This window comes from Bos taurus, chromosome 11, assembly GCF_002263795.3.
Source record: "Bos taurus isolate L1 Dominette 01449 registration number 42190680 breed Hereford chromosome 11, ARS-UCD2.0, whole genome shotgun sequence".
In the NCBI taxonomy this organism is placed as follows: domain Eukaryota; kingdom Metazoa; phylum Chordata; class Mammalia; order Artiodactyla; family Bovidae; genus Bos; species Bos taurus.
The window spans coordinates 98,623,621-98,643,637 of NC_037338.1; the positions used below are offsets into that span (position 1 = coordinate 98,623,621).

General features: G+C 58.1%; 1 protein-coding gene across 1 annotated transcript in view; it reads right to left on the reverse strand.

Moving 5' to 3' along the window:
- The window catches only part of EEIG1 (estrogen-induced osteoclastogenesis regulator 1), a 33,451-nt gene extending 14,206 nt beyond the window's left edge, over nucleotides 1-19,245 (reverse strand). Inside the window, exon 1 of the mRNA NM_001193094.1 lies at nucleotides 19,100-19,245. Within this exon, the coding sequence (NP_001180023.1) occupies nucleotides 19,100-19,245 (146 nt within the window). The remainder of the gene's footprint in view (nucleotides 1-19,099) is intronic.
- Nucleotides 19,246-20,017: the final 772 nt, after the last annotated feature.

A 20,017-nucleotide genomic window follows, 5' to 3' on the forward strand; every position in this document is an offset into this window, starting at 1 on the left:
CATATGTCCATACGAAAATTTGTACACAGATGTACACAGCAGCATTATTCAAAAAAGTGAAAGCAAACCAGATGTCCAGCAACTGGTGAATGGATACATAAAGTGTGATACATCCAAACAGCGGAAGGCTATTCAGCAGTCCAAGGAGCGCCTAAACACGCTGCAGTGTGAACCACCCTTGAAAACATTCTGCTTAGTGAGAGAAGCCAGTCCCAAAGAGCATACACTGCATGATTCAGTCTCTAAGAAATGTCCAGAAGAGGCAGACTCATAAGAGACAGAAAGACTGATGACCGCCAGATGGGGGAGTTGGGGGAAAAAATGGGAATAACTGCTAATGGGTATGGAGTTTCTTTTCAGGGTGATGAAAACAGTCTAAACTTGACTGTGGTGACAGCCACAACTCTGTGAATATACTAAAAACTTTAAATGGGTGAACTGTGTGGTTTGTGAATTGCAGCTCAAAGAACAAGTTACCGAAACCAAAACAAAAGCATGGTAGTTCAAGTAGAGAGGAAAATGGGGCACAGAGAACAGGGAAGGTGGGTGGGGAGTACTGGACTGAGATGAGAAGCGGGAAGCTGCTCCTCTGGGCAGGGGGTATAAGCCCTGTGGCAGTGATGTCTGATCAAGGTCTGCAGTGAAGTGAGGGTGTGGGCTGAGCAAAGGCTGGGGGAAAAGCCGTCCTGACGCATGAACAGCAAGTGCAAAGGCCCTGAGGTAGAAACAAACTTGGAGAAGCGGCGTGGGGGTTCAGGGGCTGAATGGGACTGGGGAGGGGAGCAGAGGGGATGAGGCAGTGGAGGGAGCAGGGTTAGGTCATGCTGGACCGTGGTGAGAACGCTTGAGCCTTCCCCCTGACGGTGCCTCGGTCTTGCCACGATGGATTCCGGGCTGAGGGCAGCCCGGAGGAGGTGGGTGGAGGGGCACAAAGACCAGACCGCTTCCCATCAGGCAGAGGCCCCAAGCCTGAAAGCAGGGAAAGCTAGGGGGCAGCCAGGGTGCCAGAGCAGACCCTCAACCCCCGCCAGCCCTTCCACTAGCCTGAGCCAGCCCAGGAGTGGCAGCAGCTGCTGCAGTCTGAAGAGGAAGCTCACAGTGCCGGGCGTGTTGAAACACCCAGAGGAATCAGGATTAGTGTCTGGGAATGAAAGCCGGTATCGAATTGTGCGTTCTCTCCCTTCCCTTTTGTGAGTCTGCCATGGGAACGCCGGGCCAGGAAGCCTCCCTGACCGTAGTTCCCGCAGGCCTGGCCAGAGAAAGCCTCGGGGACCCCTCCCAGGCTCGGGTGACAGGCGGCTTCCTCTCCCGCTGTGGGAAGGTGGGCCGGGGCAGGGCTCACGGGATCAGTCCCGCGCCTCCCTCGTGTTTCCACAGGGCTCTAAACACACACTATTAAGTCCCGCCACTCCCACGGAAGCAGCGCGGGGCCTCGCCCTGGTGCACCCCGGGAGGTCATGGCAAGGATAAAACAAGCACCCCAGCAGCAGCCACTCCCTGAGGGCCTACTGTGTGCTGCCCAGAACTCTTCAGCACTGGCTGTTACAATGGCCCACTTCAGAGATGAGGAAAATGAGGCTCAGAAAGGCTGAGAAACCCAGTCACAGAGCAGTGAGGAGCAGAGCTCGGTCCTGACTCGGGGCCCATCTGTGTCCAGAACCAGGGACGGCACAGCCAGGGATAATGGGGGGAGATGAATATAGACTCAGGGTGGGGATGGGGGCATTCATTAAAAAAAAAAAGCAGGAATTAAGATGCCAAGCAGAGGACCAGGAGCCCTAGGTGGGAGCTGAGTTTAGCCAGGTTTAAGGAAATCTCAGGGCTTGATTCACTGAAGAAGAAACTCTCATGAAGCACTTACTAGGTGTCAGGTACTCCTGAAGGACCTAAGAACATAAACAGTGAACAAAACAAAAAAATTCTGCCTTCAAGGGGCTTACAGTTTGGCAGTAGGTAGGAGGCAGACGAAATGAGGCAAAAACACAGCAGACGGTGGGAAGTGCTGTGGAGGAAGGAGCCTGAGGGCAAGACGGCCAGGAAAGGTGTTGATGGGAAGGGGACACCTGAGCAAAAAAGCTGAAGGAGGTGAGACAGTGACGACGATGCAGACACCTGAGGGAAGAATCCAGGAATGAGGGACAGTCAGTGCAAAGGCCCTGAGGTGGGAATCTGCCTGGCACGTTTAGGGAGGCCATGGGCCAAGAAGGCACCACGGCCCCAGGAATAGCAAGGGCCCCTCTTCGGGGCTGCCAAGGGCCCTGAAGGTAACCAGGATGCTGAAAGCTGAGCACCGCCTGACACCAGCCATGAGTCGATGGACTGTGGCCCAAGGGGCGGGGGCGGGGATGGGGCCTCTGCGGGCAATGTGGATCTCTGCACACATTCCCGACTCCCCAGGTGCGGTGAGCAGGACGTGGGGGAACAGGGAGAGCATGAAAAAATTACAAGTGAGCTTCTATGACGAAAAATCATCCAGAAGATGCTCATTAAGAACACACAGGGCTGGGAGGCTTCCCTGGTGTCTGGTGGCTAAGACTCCATACTCTCAATGCAGGGGCCTGGGTTCGATCCCTAGTCAAAGAACTAGATCCCATGTGCCGCGACTAAGAGTTTAAGGGCCGTGACTAAGATCCAGTGCAGTCAAATAAATTTTTAAAAGGAAAAAAATAACACACTCACAGGACTGTGCATCCTCTCACCCACCCTGCTTCCCCTGCTAACGTGGCTTAGAACGGGCTGAGGACTGGAATGTAAAGATGACGGAGCCAAACCCAAAGAGGACACCATCGAGAGCCCTAGGCCGTGGGTTCCCAAACTGAGCGGCCCGCTCCACCTGCAAAGGGGCAGGAAGGGACAGTGGCTGCAGGAAGGAGGGAGCTCGGGCCGGGTTTGGCTAATGTGGAGTGAGGGACTGCAGGGCCACTGTCTTCATGTCTCTCTGAGAATTGTTTCTGTAATTGAACTTGAAATTGAAAAATGAGAAAAGTGTCTGAGGTTAGAAAAACAGTGAAAGTGTTAGTCATTCAGTTGTGTCCACCTCTGTGACCCCATGGACTACAGCCCGCCAGGTTCCTCTGTCCATGGGATTTCCCAGGCAAGAATACTGGAGTGGGTAGCCATTCCCTTCTCCAGGGGATCTTCCCAACCCAGGGATTGAACGTGGGTCTCCTACATTGCAGGCAGATACCTTACCATGTCTGAGCCACCAGGGAAGCCCTGTGAGGTTAGAAGGGCTGGTCAAAAGCCTAAAGGATTTGATGCCCACCTACCTGATTCAAGGCCTGGGCCAACACTCGTCCTCCTGGCAGGACTGGGCAGCCCCTTGTAAGAGACAAAGATGGCCCCGAACCTCCCTAGCCTGAGGTTTCAGGGTTTGAGTCCACGCTGCCAGGGACAGGTAATTACAGAGACTGGGTTTGCAGGGGAGTTTCGTTTTTAGCTTTAAGATATACAATTAGACATCCAAACCCCAGAGAGGCAGGGCGAGGCCTCTCCACCCACCGCAGCCTGCCGGTGGCCCTCGCAGTGACAGAATTCAGCTATTTCTGGGCTGTCCTGAAATAGAGCAGAGCACCCTACCAGGCTGGTGTTTCCCTCAGAGCTCCCCTGGCCCCAGATCCTGACCAGGGCCTCTCTTACGCATCCACAAAGCCTCCCTGTGGGCGCCAGCTCGGTGCCAGGCCCACGCGGGCAGGGGGTACACAACCAGAGCAGACACCCTCAGGAGCCCCCAGCTCAGTGGGGAGACACACTTACACAAAAGTCAAGTGCAAGTCAGTCGTGTCCGACTCTTTGCGACCCCACGGACTATAGAGTCCATGGACTTCTCCAGGCCAGAACACTGGAGTGGGCAGCCTTTCCCTTCTCCAGGGATCTTCCCAACCAACCCAGGTCTCCGGCACTGCAGACAGATTCTTTACCAGTTGAGCCACAAGGAAAGCCCAATTACACAAAAAGTGACTTGACAAGTGTTGCCAGCATCCTAGGAAGGGAAAGGGCTGCAAACGAGCTGGAGAGATCAGGGGCCTGACTGGGTCGGGGGCAGTGACCCCACACCTGGGACTTCAATGCTGGGGCTGGCTGGACGAAGACACAGGGAGACGGGCCAGGCGGTGGGAAGAGCCCAGGACCACCTGGAAGGAAGGAGGCCGGGGGGGCGGGACCAGGCAGGTGAGGGCGAGGTGCATGAGTGACCCGGAGGCCCGTCACTGGGAGCCGGGACTGCATCTATGAAAGGGTGATCCCACCCACCATGTGGGGCTGTCTGGTGACCCACTGGGCTGTGTCCAGCTCCCTTCTCCTCTGCTCAGCCCAAGGGGGATACAAAGAGTTCTGCCAATCTGGGGTGCGGGGGTGTGGTGACTCTGTCATCCTAGCATCCGGCCCACCGTGTATCAGGGGCCAAGAGAAAGGCAGCCGACCACCTTTGCAGCCCCACACAGATGGGGCACAGGGCATCTCTCGGCCAGCACTGCCTCCCCGGAGCTCACAACAAGAGCTGCACAGAGCAGGACTCTTGTTCGAGAATGTCCTCCTGCCTCCAGGCTCATCTTTAACCAGCAGTAAAACCCAGCCCTCTCACTGAGCCTGTTCCACAGAACACATGTTTTGTATACACGGGCATGGTCTTCGACCACAATCCTAGGAGGCATGTGCCAGTGTTGGCCCCATTTCACAGATGAAGAAACTGAGATCCAGGGAGGGGCAGAACAAGCCCAACCAAGGCGGGACAGAACAGGGTCAGAGGCTGACCCAAGGCCACCCCTTCACTTCTTCCCCATGCTGTTGCCCCTCAAAAGCAGGAAGGAAAGTGGACACCTGGGTGGAGCAAATGTTTCTTCCCAGGCTCCCAGCAACTGAAAGGCCAGGAAGCGAGCCACCATTCTTAGCCTTTCAGATGGAGAAATATGGGGCTCCCAGCGAGAGCCCCCTACCCCCAGAGTTGGGGTTCCGTGGTTCCCCAAGGGTGGCTCACTGGCACATCCCTAGCTCCTGGCCCAGACCAGCCTCACTGCCCAGAAAATGTAAGATCCCAGAGCCTTAGCAATGGCAATTCACTCCAGTACTCTTGCCTGGAAAAATCCCATGGATGGAGGAGCCTAGTATCTATGGGATTGCAAAGAGTTGGACGCGACTAGGCAACTAACCGGAGAAGGCAATGGCACCCCACTGCAGTACTCTTGCTTGGAAAATCCCATGGATGGAGGAGCCTGTTAGGCTGCAATCGATGGGGTCGCTAAGAGTCGGACACGACTGAGCGACTTCACTTTCACTTTTCACTTTCATGCATTGGAGAAGGAAATGGCAACCCACTCCAGTTTTCTTGCCTGGAGAATCCCAGGGATGGTGGAGCCTGATGGGCTGCCGTCTATGGGGTCGCACAGAGTCGGACAGGACTGAAGTGACTTAGCAGTAGCAGCAGCAGAGCCTTAGCACTGCCCCCAGTCTCCATCAAGCAGCTGACAAGGGGTCAGTGCCATGGGGGCTACCTCCTGGCCTCAGGCTGGCTACAGCCCACAGGCTGTCGCATCTACAGGGTCCTTGCAGATAGGGACCAAAGCGGGGCCATCTGGGGTGAAGGCACAGCACAGACCACAGGAAAGTTGAGAGGGTCTCAGTGGGGGTGGGGGTGGGGCCATAGAAGGGCTCCAGCCTGACCCAGCCTCAGTCCCTCACCTTCCCAGGCTGGCTGCAAGCATTTGTCTGTCTTGTGCCCAGCAGAGAGCCGAGCGGCTCCTGTGCATCACAGGACATTTAGCAGCATCCTACCACGAGCACAAGTCCAGCTGTGACAACCAAATATGTCCCCAGATACTGTCAACTGTCTGGAGGCAAAGACATCCCGGGTTGAGAACCACTGCTGCAGACCCTGGACTGGACTTTTTGAAAAGCTCCCAGGTTAATTCCGAGGCAGGAGTTGGGCACCCGGCTAAGAGAGCGCACGTCAGTGAGCACAGAGTGGGACCCTGCGGGCTCCCAGCCCCACTGTACTCCTGTGTTCCTGGGAGGGCTGGTCCCTCCCTTTCTGCCCCTAGGAGGAGAGATAAGCAGAGCAAGGCTCCATCACGTGAATCCCTCGCCCCCACCCCCACCCCCACCCCAGGCAGTCACGGCATCCCGCCTGCACTCCCAGCCACTCAGGCTCTGTGATCTCCTGTCCTTGGCTGGTTTCAAGTGGTCGCAGTGATGCAATCAAGGTTCCCGGCTGTTGAAGCCCAGACTGGGGCCAGGGGAGGCGAGAGAATCATAAGGAAATGATTTAAATCGACAACATCTGCCTTTGCTTCCCTGAAGAGCAGCGAGTCCAGTCGCCTGGGGAGGGGCCCACCCCGGGGGAGCAGACAAGGCGGCCGTCCAGGGGCTGCAGGGCGGTGGAGCCTCCATTCCAGTGACGTGGCCCACGCGGCAGCCAGGCAGCATCTCGCTCCTGCCAGGAATTCAGGGCCTTGTGCGGGGGAAGCAGCTGGTTGTGGTTCTGACACGGCCAGCCCCTCCTCCTGGGATGCAACGAGGCAGCAAGAAGTTCCTAGAAGTCGGGCCACTCTGGCGCGGTGAGAAAGCATTAGGGTCAGGAGGAAAGAGATTCTGCAGGCGGATGCCCCTGGCCTTGAATCCTGCCGCTCACCAGCCCGGAAACCTTGAGCTGGATCAAAAAAACCCAAAGTGGAGACTTCCCTGGTGGTCCCGTGGTTAAGAATCCGCCTAGCAAAGCAGGGGATGTGGGTTCAATCCCTGATCTGGGAACTAAGATCTCACATGCTGTGGAGCAACTAAGCCCAAGCACCACAACGAAAGATCCTACATGACCCAGTGTGCGTGTGTGCTCAGTCATGTCTGATTCTTTGCTACCCTGGACTGGAGTTCGCCAGGCTCCTCAGTTCATGGGATTTTCCAGGCAGAATACCAGAGTTGGGTTGCCATTTCCTACTCCAGGAGGATCTTCCCGACCCAGGGATCGAATCCACGCCAACTGGGAAGCCCACATGACCTGACGCAACCAAATAATTAAAACAATTTATAAAACAAAGTGGGCAGGTGCTGGCCTCTCCATTTTACAGACACGGGCACACTGCCTCCCAGCTTTGCCCTCCAGACTTGCCCGTACCCGGAGGCAGGCTCTGCAGGCAGCTCGGCAGCTCCCAGGTGAACATGCAGGGATGCGATTCTCAGCAGACGCAACAGGCCACTCCCTCTTGCTCTTAGAGCCCAAGAGGACAGCAGGCTGTTGGAAGGGATCCAAAGTAAACTTGCTGGCTTTGACCCAGGAATGGTCCAAACACAGGCACCTGGGTGAAGGTGCCCCCCCGACTAAGTGTGGCCCAGCCCAGCTCGTTTCCGGGGTACTCTGCCTCGTGCCAGGGGCTGCTCAAGCATGAACCCTCTGCAGGCACAGACACCACCCACTTCACAGATGAGCAAACGTACACTCAGGGAGTCCACAGGTCACTCAAGAGGTGAGGGATGAACTGCACCCCCAAGCCCTACCTCAGGAGCCCACCCCTATCCCCTGCCATGCAGGATTGCTGGGAAAATGCTCCCAGACAGAAGAGCTGTTCTCAGGAGCATCGTCAACATTCCTGAGCTTTGCGGGCTGACCCTTCATGAATCTCAATACTAGAGAAGAGGCAGTCTTGAGACCAGTCTTACCCTAAAGGAGGTGTGGTCACACGAGGTCAGAATGCATGGTCAGTGGGGCATGACCCTGGGCCAAACCTATTAAGCAAGACCTGCTGGTGTTGGGGACCAAACCTCGTCAATCCAGGGTGGAAGGGAGAGTGGGGAAATGTTCCTGGAGGAGTTCATGTCAGCTTCCTGTCTACTTATCGGGCGCTGAACTGACAGCTCTCCCTGCCTGACCTCCTGGAGTCCACACCCTAAGCCTGGGAGGTAGGAACCATCATCCCCACATCACAGGCAGGGAAACTGAGATTCAAGGCACAGAAGCCACCTACCCCAGGTGTGGCCGGGAGATCTGGTCTGAACCCACAACTGTCTCATCTTGGAATCTCAAACCAGGCCCAGGCCCTCGAAATTCAAAGCAAGAATCCACAGCTGGGCTAGAGTAGCAACTTTCCCTCCCTCAGAACCCTCAACTGTAAAAAAACAGAGCTAAGGGGTCAGCTTATTTAACTTCTATGCAGAGTACATCATGAGAAACGTTGGGCTTGAAGAAGCACAAGCTGGAATCAAGATTGCCGGGAGAAATATCAATAACCTCAGATATGCAGATGACACCACCCTTATGGCAGAAAGTGAAGAGGAACTAAAAAGCCTCTTGATGAAAGTGAAAGAGGAGAGTGAAAAAGTTGGCTTAAAGCTCAACATTCAGAAAACGAAGATCGTGGCATCTGGTCCCATCATTTCATAGGAAATAGATGGGTAAACAGTGGAAACAGTGTCAGACTTTATTTTTGGGGGCTCCAAATTCACTGCAGATGGTGACTGCAGCCATGAAATTAAAAGACGCTTACTCCTTTAAAGGAAAGTTATGACCAACCTAGATAGCATATTGAAAAGCAGAGATATTACTTTGCCAACAAAGGTCCGTCTAGTCAAGGCTATCGTTTTTCCTGTGGTCATGTATGGATGTGAGAGTTGGACTGTGAAGAAAGCTGAGCGCTGAAGAATTGATGCTTTTGAAGTGTGGTGTTGGAGAAGACTCTTGAGAGTCCCTTGGACTGCAAGGAGATGCAACCAGTCCATCCTAAAGGATATCAGTCCTGGGTGTTCATTGGAAGGACTGATGCTGAAGCTGAAACTCTAATACTTTGGCCACCTCATGCGAAGAGTTGACTCACTGGAAAAGACTCTGATGCTGGGAGGGACTGGGGGCAGGAGGAGAAGGGGACGACAGAGGATGAGATGGCTGGATGGCATCACTGACTCAATGGACATGAGTTTGACTGAACTCCAGGAGTTGGTGATGGACAGGGAGGCCTGGTGTGCTATGATTCATGGGGTCGCAAAGAGTCGGACACTACTGAACAACTGAACTGAACTGACTGAAAGGGTCAGCTATGTGTGGGCGGTGGGGGGGGGGTTCCCTTCCTGAGCCCCTGAGATCCCCAGCAGGACCGTTCACAAGACAAGGGTGCAGGAAGCAGACAGACTGGGGCCCAAGGCCTGGATCTGCCCCCCCACTGGACATGTGACCTCTCTGGACCTCAGTCACTGCCCTGTCTCACAGGTTTGCTAAGAGGCTGAATGAGAGAGCAGGGCCTGGCACACACCAGAGTTCACACACACAAAAGGGGACATGTCCATTACCATCAGAAGTAACTGAGACAGACGGTCCACAAGAAGACCAGGCGTGCAGGGCCCCTGATGGAGGCCCTGCTTCCCCACCCCAGGACATGTATGCTCCAGGACATTTCCCCAGACTTTGAACCTGGCTTGGACATCCCGGAAGGCGGACTAGCAGGTAGCCCAGGCATGCTCAGGCCGCTCCTGGCTGACTCACACCTGGGTGGAGACTGAGTCACCCACGGAAGGGAAGAAACAGGAGGGAGGAATCCCCAACTCTGGAGTTCAGTTCCGTGAAGAGCTGGACTCGAGTGAGTCACAGGGATGTCCCTGTCCTCTGAGCCTCTACCCAGCCCCAGAGCCTTTCCTGAAAGCACCCTCCTCAAAACTACTACAGACACATTACTTCCCCTTCTGGGTCTACGTATGGTGAAAACGAAGGACTTCCCTGGTAGTCCCAGTGGTCAAGACCCTACACTTCCAACGCAGGGGACACGGGTTCAATCCCTGCTCAGGGAACTAAGATCCCACATGCTGCACACTGTGATCAAAAAAAAAAAAAGAAAACGGAAGGAAGCTTCTATATCCCAGAGTGCAGGCATCTTGGAGGCAGGGCCTCTGTTTCACTCACTGATGCTTCTCACATCCTAAGGATGGCGCAGGGAGGCACTCAGTAGGTCTCTGATGACTAGATCAGTGACATCCACAGTCCGGCTCCCAATAAGGAGCCCTAGACCCTTCTTGCGCTGAGATTTCCACCTCCAGGAAAGTGGCCTCCAGCTGTGGTCAGGACATGTACTCTAGCTTTCGGTGGTCTTCGAGGAGTGAGAGGTCATCACCACCTCTGGATCTGCCCCCAGGTGGTCCCACTGCTCCTGGTCCCTGGGTCAGGCCTCCTCTTGCATGCAGGGGCAATACCCAGTCAAAGACCCACCCCCAGAGAAGACAAGGGTCAGGGCCAGAGCGGGCGGGAGTGGCTGATGCCACCCCTCTCGCCCCGTGCTCAGCACTTCCGGGAGAGCTGATGTATCCAATGGTCCTCCCCTAGCTCAGGGGCGCTGGGTCAGGGGCCATGGCTGTCTCCGCCACTGCTGGGCCCAGTGCCCAGGGCAGGAGCCTGGCTCTAATCGCAAATGTTTGCTGAAGGGGGTGAAGCACAGGAAGAGAGAAAGAGAAACAATTAAGGGGAGAGAGGGAGCAAGGTGAACCCTTCCTTCCTGCTCCCACCCCTGGATCCCCTCCAATAACAGCCCTGGACTGACAGCCACCACTGCCAGCCTTTCCAGGGCCCTGACTCGGTGCCAGGGTTTCTGCTGCGTACGTAATGGGGACAGGGGAGGGTGGGTGACCCACTTAATCCAAGCACCAGGAAGGAGCTCATCGCCCCATTTCACAGAAGAGGAAAGCAAGGCTCAGAGAGATCCGGTGGTCTGGCAGCCTTGGGAGCCCACCCTCCATCTGAACCGCCAAGGCCCACACCCAGCCGACCCTGCCAGGGTTTCAAGAGGCGGAAGGAAAAATCCCCAGCCAGAGAAGACTGTTGGCAGCTGCCAGGAGGAGTTATGGCTCATAACTGATGCTTATTGGGCTCAGGCAGGGATGGTTCAGGCCGCCCAGCCAAAAAGACCCTGGAAAGACCAGAGGATCCCCCCCAGCCCCCCCACCAGGCTCACAGGTGCCCGGCCTGATCAAAAGGGTGGGCATGCCCAGGCCGCTTCTCAACACAGACACGTGCACACGCCGGGGCACAGCTGGCAGGCTCTCACAGCAATCCTGAGTAACCAGCCACCTAAGAAGCAGGACCTCACAGGTCCCAGAAGTCTTCTCCAGACAGTCTGACCTCCCCCCCACAACCCAAGCCAGCATTATCCTGACTCCTATCAGGATGGGTGGCTTTAATCAGAATGCTTTTGAACTTTATATAACTGGCCCGGCACGGCATGCTCTTGGGTCTGGCTTCCTTCCCTCAGTGTTGTTTGCCGCACTATACTTGTTGTGAGTGGCAACGGCTGCTGCGTGGCTGGCTGGGAGTTTGGTTTTTAATCATTCCATGATGACAGAGGTGGGAAACCGCTCCTATCAGCTGATGCCACCTCACCTCCTGCCACCTGGAGTCCCAAGCGATCAAGCCCATGGCTGCCCCTGGGGGTTCTACAATACAGCTCTGATTCACGTCTTTTCATGGCCCCTTGCCCATGGCTCCCCAAACTCCCAAGCCCAGCATTCTGCCTGGGGCGGGACACAGCAGGGGGGCAGGGCAGTAACCCCAGGAGGCAGCACGGGCCCCCCCACACCCAGAAGGTGCTCAGGAACTCGTCCTGGGGGACTGGGGGTGGGGGTGCTCTCGCAGAGGAAGTGGTGGGAGGTAAGGGTGCCTTTGCGTGCGAGAAGGATCCAGACTTCTGCCTTCCCCGGCGGCCTCCCAGGTGCCAGGCATGCACCGCCAACCCTCTTGGCAGGTTTAGTCTGGTTTCAGCTGCCCCGTGCCTGGCCCTGTGCTAGGCAGGTAAGCCCTGATCTAGAAAGCCCTCCTACCCCCTTCCTGAGCACCCTCTGCCCTGCTGGATGGATGAGGAAGCCCAGAGCAGACAAGGCGGACAAGGCTGTTGGCTGTGGTTACAGAGTCAGAGGGTAGTTGCCAAGGTCCAAGGGCAGACGCCGGGGCAGGGACCAGCCTCTACCTCCTCCCCACCCCGCGAGGAGCAGCCCCCGTCTCCACACCCAACACAACCCACCGGTGCCCCCAGCTGCCTCTCAATTGCAGCCTCTGAGCCCCAAGGCAGTGCCCAGCTGCCTGGTAGGCGGCGAGGGCTGCTCCTGACACATGCTGATACCCCTGGCACCAGGGTGGGGAGGGCCTGGGTTCAGGCAGCTGGCGGTGACTGGCACTTGGTCCATCACCATCAGCGCCCACGCTGGTTCAGGGCCAAGGGAGAAACGTCCCAGGCCCACGCCAGTGCCTGCCCTTGGCACAAGGCCCCAGGACTAAAATGCAACAGAGGCCACGCCAAGTCTGGGGCTGGAGCTAAGAGGCATGGTCCACCAGGGTGCACAAGGCCAAAAGTGGGGCCAGGGAAGGCCTTGCAGGGGAGGGGGCTCTTGGGCTGAGCAGGAGTTTGGCCACGTAAAGCGGGGAAATGGAGTCTGAGGACAGGGCAGCTGCAGAAGCAAACAGCTAGAGGAGTAAGGTGGGGTGAAGTCAGGCAGCCCGGAGGCCTCCCAGGGACCTTGGCATCGCCCCCTGCTCCCCCGGCCCCGACAGAGTCTGCCCTCTACTTCGGGCGGGGAGCAATCTTCTGTCTCCCAGCGAGGGTCACACAACTGACTGTGCGGAAGGCCCCCTCCCTCCTTCTGCACTTCCTGTGGAGAAGCCCCCACACCCCACTAGCCCAGCCCAACCCAGGGGAGCACTCCAGCTCTCCCTGGCTTGGAGCCAAGCCCCGCAAGACAGAGCAGGTTCAAGCCAGCAAAGGCGAGAAAGTGCAGAGACCCCACACTGGGGACCCTGAATTCCAGTGTGAGGCCCAGCTTCTTAGACACTTGGGAGCCCACCTGCTCCCAGCCCTCCGGAAGGAACTCTTCCCCACACCATCCCTAGAATCCTGAGACGGAGACAGCACCCCAGGCAGTCCTGGCCCCTGGGGCAGTTCCCCGGCCAGAGGGACAACTGAAGGTGGCTCCATCCAGCCCACCGCCTTGACTCAGCTGGGGAAGAGCTGGACCTCTGATGGTCATTATCTCACCGCGTCCTCCCAAGAACACTGCAGGCAGCTCCCGAGGCTGGGGGGCTGAGGCCCATGCCCAGGGTCGAACAGGCGACAAGAAGCAGAGGAGGACGGGTATGTCCTCCCCGGGCCTGTTGGGGGGACAAGCCTCCAGCCGGACCAAACAGGAAGTGCGTCCTCCAGCAGGGCACCTTTCTCCCAACCGTAGGCTGGCCACTCCCCACTGACATTTGGGCAGATGGAGGGGCCGATGGTTCCAGGCCTGCATCTGAGAACTGTCTATTCCAAGCCTGGGCACCAAAAGCAGCTCAGAGCAGAGGCTGAGGGTTTGCAACGACTGCCCCAAGCAGACACCAAGGCCGGGCCATGGGCTGGGTGACTTTAGGCCTCACCAAGGCCACCAACGGCACAGTGTGCAACCCCACGGAGAGCTGGAAGGCCTGGGGGCAGGGGGACAGCCCTGGGGTCACAGAGCACACTGAGGCCCTGGGGGCAGGTCTGGTGTCCCCAGAAGCCCTAGCACTTGCCAGGCCAGGTGGATAATGAAGAGTGAAAGCCGTTGTCCGCGGCCCACATCACTTCCAGGTCTCGTTCTAAGTGAATCTGACATCTCTCCCCTGCTCAGACCTTCCGGGGCTGTGCGATGAGATGAGGATAAATCTATATTGGTTGCCATGGGTGATATACTGCTCATTTCAGCAGCAGGCTAGCGACTGCAGGGTCACCAGACTGCACACACCAAGTCCCCAAGCTCCCAGGATCCATGGGCAGATACGCCAGCAGCCCAGACAGGGCTTCCAGAATGCAAGTCAGGACTTCCAAGTACTGAGCAAGCAGAGTTTAAAGCCTCTCCAGGCCCTCAGACACACGGTGTGGACGCTGCTGCAAATCCCGGGCCAGAGAGCTTCCCAGAACTGAGCTCCATGTGAGGCACAGGCCTCGGAGAACAGCCCCAGCTCCATGGGGCCCTATCACCTCAGGTCAGGGCTCTGCCACTGCCAGGCTGGCAGGCAGGCATGTGGCCGGGGTTGCCAGGGTGGCACCTGCCAATGGTGCGGCCAGCTGGCGGCAGAGGCCGGGCCCCGGGAGCAGACACCAAGGCCAGGCAACAGGCTGGACGGCTTCAGGCCTCATCAAGCGCACCAGCCGCAGTCTGACCCCAGGGGAGCCCACAACTGGCCTGAAGCCACTACCCGGGTGCCAGCAAGACGTCTCACTACCAGTGCCCGCCTCCTCAGGCCCCAGCTTGCCCATGGAAGGCCTCCCACAGGGGCCCTGGGGACCAGGCAGATCACCACCAGGGACCCAAGGGTGTGAGGAGGGGTCAGGAGGAGCCCAGAGCAGGCAGCCCACGGAAGAGGCAGCTTGGGCCAGACGCTGTCACGTGACACGGTCACCAGATGCACTGATTTAAAAGATTTTTTTTCCTTTTTATGCTGTCAAAACCTGTTAGACCCCTGTACAGGGCAACAAAACCCCAGCATAAGATCCATGAGGGCAAGGACCATGTCCAGCCTGGGGTGGGTGCCCAGTTGACATCTGTCAAGCAGACAGATGACCGAATAGAAAGGCTTCCAGAGTTGGTCCTGGGAGGACCCTTCCCAGGTGTGCCTGGCTGTGAAGTCTGTGAGGCCCGCAGACGCACTGTCCCCCACGCCCCTGCCATGGGGAACCCCCCGGGAGCCGGGCTCTCTGCTCCCGGTCACTTCTTGAAGCCCGGGTCCAAGAGGGTGCTCAGTAAATGCGGAGTAGGGACCCGGGCCTGCCGGCCTCCTCCTCTGCCCTCCCCGCCCGGTCTGTGAAAGGAAGTGGTGGCCCCGCCTACCTCGGGGTCCCATTGCACCCCCACATCCCTGTCCCCTTGGGCCCAAGAGACAGAACCGTGAGTCCATCTCCAGACCAAGATGTGCGGGAGAGCCTGCCGTGCGGGCCAGCAGGTTCGAGAGGCGTCTGCAGCCTTTTCCATGGAGGAAGGGCGAGGCCCCACCAAGCCCGAGGTGTATGTGTAAAAGGCCTGGCTTCCCCGGGCCCGCGGCCTCCAGCTGCAGAGCTGACCTGTCCAAGACTCTTCTTCAGACCTCTCCAAATACCAAGCAACCCTCAGAGGGCTTCCATCCCGGCCTGCTCATGGCCAGGCCCGCGGAAGGAAGGCAGCGTCCGTCTTGTGAGCAGCCGTGCCCCCTTTCAAAAGGTTGCCCCGGTGAAAACCCCACTGAAGAAATCACTGAAAACTGAAAGCGGTCACAGAAGAAAGTACAGGGTGGGAGCCCACCCAAGTCACGTGTCTGTTTGTAGACAGCCTGGCCCCAGGTCCAGAGCAGGAAGAGCCCCTGGTCTCTCCCTGGCCCAGCCTGCCCCTTCATGCAAAGAGGGGCTCTGAGGGCACCCGGGAAGAGGTTAGGGCCAACCAGAGTGTGCCATGAGCTCCTCCTACGAGGTGACCCTGAACGAGTAGTAACTTCACTGGCCCAGGAGGCTCGCTCTGCCTGTCCCCTCCACAGAGGCCTTGCTGTCCGGTAGATCCGCGCCTCCCTCTCGTTCCCTCCCACCACCAGACACGTGCACGGGGCAGGCCGCAGGCCCGGTGCCAGCCGGGCGCACAGACCTCTCAGGATGTTTGGGATTCCTCCAGCCTGAAAGACAGATTGGCTCAAGGCTGGAAGCCTGCGCCTGGCCTGCCCTGGGGAGACCACGACCTGGCCCACAGCTTCCCGGCTCACAAGTCTTGGCTGGGATGCGTCCCTCCTGGGACCCCTGGGAAAGCCTCCCAGATGCCATTCGGATGCATCTGCTTAGAAGGCCTCTGGGCAGAGACCTTGGCAAATGCCCACTGTGCCCCAGTGCCAGCCCACGCCTGGCACTGAGTTCACAGCAACGACGTCGGCCCCATACCCACCTGCAGCCCCGAGGCCCCTTTTCCTCAGATCTCACCAGATCGAGCCCAGTGCCTCGAAGCGATCCCAATCTGGATTTCCCTGTTGCACCCAGCCCAGGGGAAAGAACCTCCTTCCAAGGTCTGGGGACATCACACGGGCCTGCAGCTGCTTCTGGCCCTCCGCCACCAAGTCTAGATCACAGCTCTGCCAGGCCCCAGGGAGGTGATGCGGGTATACCACTTTAGGTCTCTTGATCCCAATTTCCTCATCAGCTCACGGGTGGGGTTTAAGGACTCAGCAGATCACACATTCTAGGTGTTTAGTGGGTCCCTGACGTCTCACAGTGCCCAATCGAAGGCAGCTTAAACCCTAATGATAAAATGGTTATTTTTGCAATTGCATTTCTAGCCAGGTGACGCCTCCGGATGGCCGAGAGGATTAACAGACACTCTGTGTGCAGAAACACTCGGCGTGGCACGCAGCACAGAACCTGGTAACCATGAGGATCACGGTTCGTAAGGAGGCCTCAGAGAGGTGAGGCTGGGGAAACAGTGCAATGAACCACCTGTTCTACCTGCTCAAATTGGGTCAGGCTGGAGCTGTGTACCCGGCTGTTGCCATGGCACCCAACACACAGGGAAACACTCTAAGCTAGAAGTGTGGTTGCTGCAGGAGTGGGGCCTCAGGCCTGCTTCACTCAGACACCTCCCATGCTGCCACTACCCCTGCTTTCTGGACCACATCAGGGATCCCTGAGGTTGGGGCAGTACACCGACCACCTAAGCAGGTCTCATACCCCTGACCCCACCCCAACTCCAAAACAATGGGGCTTTGGCCCTCTGGGCAGAGTGGGGGGCGCTGTGAGGAGGGGCTCCCAGGCTGCAGACCAGGGTGAGTGGAAGGGGAGTGGATGGGGTAGGAACCTAGGAGCCCTCATCTCCTGAGAAAACGCCAAAGCGTCTCTAAGCAGCCTCAGGTCCCAACATGTCTGTTCCCTCCAGCCACACCTGCCCAGCAGCGAACAGGTACCCAGAGCCCACTTCGTGCCTAGCTGTATGGGGTTCAGTGCCAGCTCTTCCCTCCTCATCCCACTCAGCTTTCATCCAGGGTGAGGGTTGGCAAAGGCTGTCGAGACTCAGCCGGGTTTAGGGAATCCATGGCCCGTGGCCAAGAGGGAAGAAGGGGAGAGAGAGGAGAAATCCAGATGCTGCAGGCTGAGATCTGGAATTTTTCAGACTTTCCCACATGAGGGGGCAGGTTTGGGGCAATGGAAAGGCTGACAGGTAGGGTGGCAGGGGCCCCAGGGCCTGGGAAGCCCAGCTGAGACTTTAGCCTGGGGCTGAATACTGACTTCTCAGTAGAATCCAAGACTGTGCCCGCAACCCTCAGCTCAGATGAGAGCCCCCCACTGCTGACTCCAGCTGGTACCCCCAAGATGGAGGAGGGGCCTGGGGTCTGGACCCCTCTACCATAGTAACTGCAGCGGCTGCAACGATTTGCCTGGCCAGACGTGGTACATACATTATCCATTCCCCGTCACAACTGTAGTAGTGGGTATGACCTCCCATTTCACAGAAAAAGAAACTTAAGGCGCAAAGGTAGAACACGGTAGTGGCTAAAAGCGCATCCTGAGTTTGAATCTGGCCTCTGCTGCCATAACACAGGCAAATTACTCCTTCTCCGAGCCTCGGTTTCCACCTCTATAAAATGGGAATAATCTTACAGGGCACCCCCCACCAACCAACCTCCACTCTGCTCCATGGCATAATCAAAGGGTTAAGTGAGAGGTACTAGTAAAATAGGGTACAAAGGACCAATAACTTAACTTGCTGGTCTCTGGAATCAGAGAGGTTAGGTAACTTGCCCTAGGTCACCCAGCCAGTGAGGGGCCGACACCCCAGGCCCCAGCTCTGAGCATTCTCTTTACCAGAAAGGTTGGGCTGCTGTGTGTGTGGCCGGCGGGATCACAGGCTCCCACCCCCACAGCAAAGGGCAGCCCTTGTCTGAATTCCTCAGATAAGCAGCTCCCAGCCCCAGCGAGCGGGCCCAAGTGCACAGAGAAGGCGCGCTCCGCCCCGTTCCACACCGGAGGTTCCTAAATCTGGGTTAGGCTATAGGCCTCCTCTCTCTCCTCCCAGCGGAACATTGGACCACCAGATTCATCCAATAGGTCTCCAAACAGGCCGAGTTTAGTCGACAACTGCCTCCTGTGGGGTCCCTGGCAGACCACTTACTTCCTCTTTTTGGGGCCTCAGTTTCTCCACCTGTAACAGGCAACCCCCTCTCACAACTATGGGGCAGCCCCAGCTAATTGTGCTCACAAGGAGGCCTGAGGAGCGAAGGGGCAGCCCAACCAATGAATCACAGGCCCTGGACCACGTTCTCTCTGCTGAAACTTCTCCACAACTGGGACCGAGAGACCTGTAACTGGGCCCAGAAAGTGGCCGAGCTGAGACTCCAACTCCATCTGTCACACTCCAGGACGATGTGACCCACGGAGCGGGGGGGTGCCGGGCAGTGGGCACAGCTTGGGAACTCGGGCCACTCTCAGCAACAAGCTGGGCAGCTGGGACTGCAGGACTGGGAAGAACACAAAACTAAACTTGACCGAGCTTCTTTCTTTCAGCGAGGGCAGCAGCCTCCGTGACAAGGGCATTTGCAATGCAAAGCAGTCCAGCTCCAGCCAGAAGAGGACGGTCACTCGGAGGGGGCTGGACGGGTCAAAATCCAGCCCCCACCCTCCAGCCAGACACGGAGTGCCCGGGGGCCGGACCTTCCCGGGCGTCAGGGAGTGCCAGGGAACCTGTGGCTGGCAAGGGCTCTAAATCATATGACAGCCTGAGCGGCCAGCTGGGTGCAAGATGCCCTGGAATACTCTCCCCTTCTCAGCCCTTCAAGGCCAAACTCCGCTGGGCTCTGCCTGCAAGTCTGCAGAATGGGCCTACTGTGGGCTGTATGTGTGCAAGGCCCCGAGCAGGGGCTCAAAGAACAGACACCCACCCCCAACCAGGTATCCATCTGGTCACCTGCAGGTGGGTGCCCCGCACCCTGCCAGTCCCTCAGGCCCAGACCTCCCAGATCACTCAGTCCTGCCTTGTGCAAATCTGCCCCAGACACGCATAATCTCCAGGACTCCTGTGGGCCCCAAGGGGCACTTCCACACCTGCCAAGTGGCTAGATTTAGCTCCTCAAACCCCGCTTTGCACCCCTCTTTGCGCCCACCCCGCATGCAGGCAAGACTGCCCCAGCTCCTACCTTGATGACAAACTGACAAAGTCCCCGCCATCCAGCAGCCGGACCTTGCAAAAGAGAACCCCATTCACGAAGGGGACTGCAGTCAGCTCCTCCAGGGTGAAAGTGGTTTGGAATTTGAATTTCTTCTTCTTCATCAAGAAAGCCATGAGCGAGTTCCCTGAGTCTGAAGACCCGAAGGCCAAAAAAAAAAAAAAAAAGCAGGGGGAACCAGAAATCCCCAGGGTTCTTTTCCCTACCACCACACCCCCTCCTCAAAACACCGGAGCCGGATCCCGCCCAGATGGTGGTTGAGGCAGCAGAGCTGATGGGGAGCTGAGTCCGGAAGCCCCGGGTCCGAACGATCAGTCCAGTTCGCAGGCCGGCAGGCTTCACCCTCAGGGAGCTGGGGCTTGGACGGGTTCCGAGTGGCCGGGGGCTTCACCGGCCATGTAAACATTGGGGCATGGTCCAGGAGTCAAGGGCAGGGATGGCGGGCGGCGCGCGAGCGGCCGTGCTGGCGGACAGCATCCCGAGAGCTGCGGTCTCCGGAGAGCTCACGCCGCGCGACCAGGCGCGGCGGGCGGACCGGTGAGACTGAAGGCGACGGGCGGCCCGGTTGAGGGTTGAGGGCCGAGGGCGGCCCCGCCCCCGCCCCGCTGGCGGCCGGGGGTGGCGCCCACGCCGCGCCCACGCCCCCGCACCTGGGTGCCAGGCAGCGGCGCAGGTGAGTCCGGGGAGGCCGAGGGCACCCCCAGGGGGCGGTCGAGAGCGCTGCGGGGGGCGGGGAGGCCCCCTCTCTCCGGGAGGTGCTTCGGGGAGCTCTGGGCCGGGAACGTCCGGCCACGGCCCCCTCCCGGTGGGCAGCCGGCCGGGCTCCAGGCAGCAGGGGCGCCGCCTCCTCTTTGGTCCTGGGTCCCGCGCCGCGGTCCCTGGCGGAGC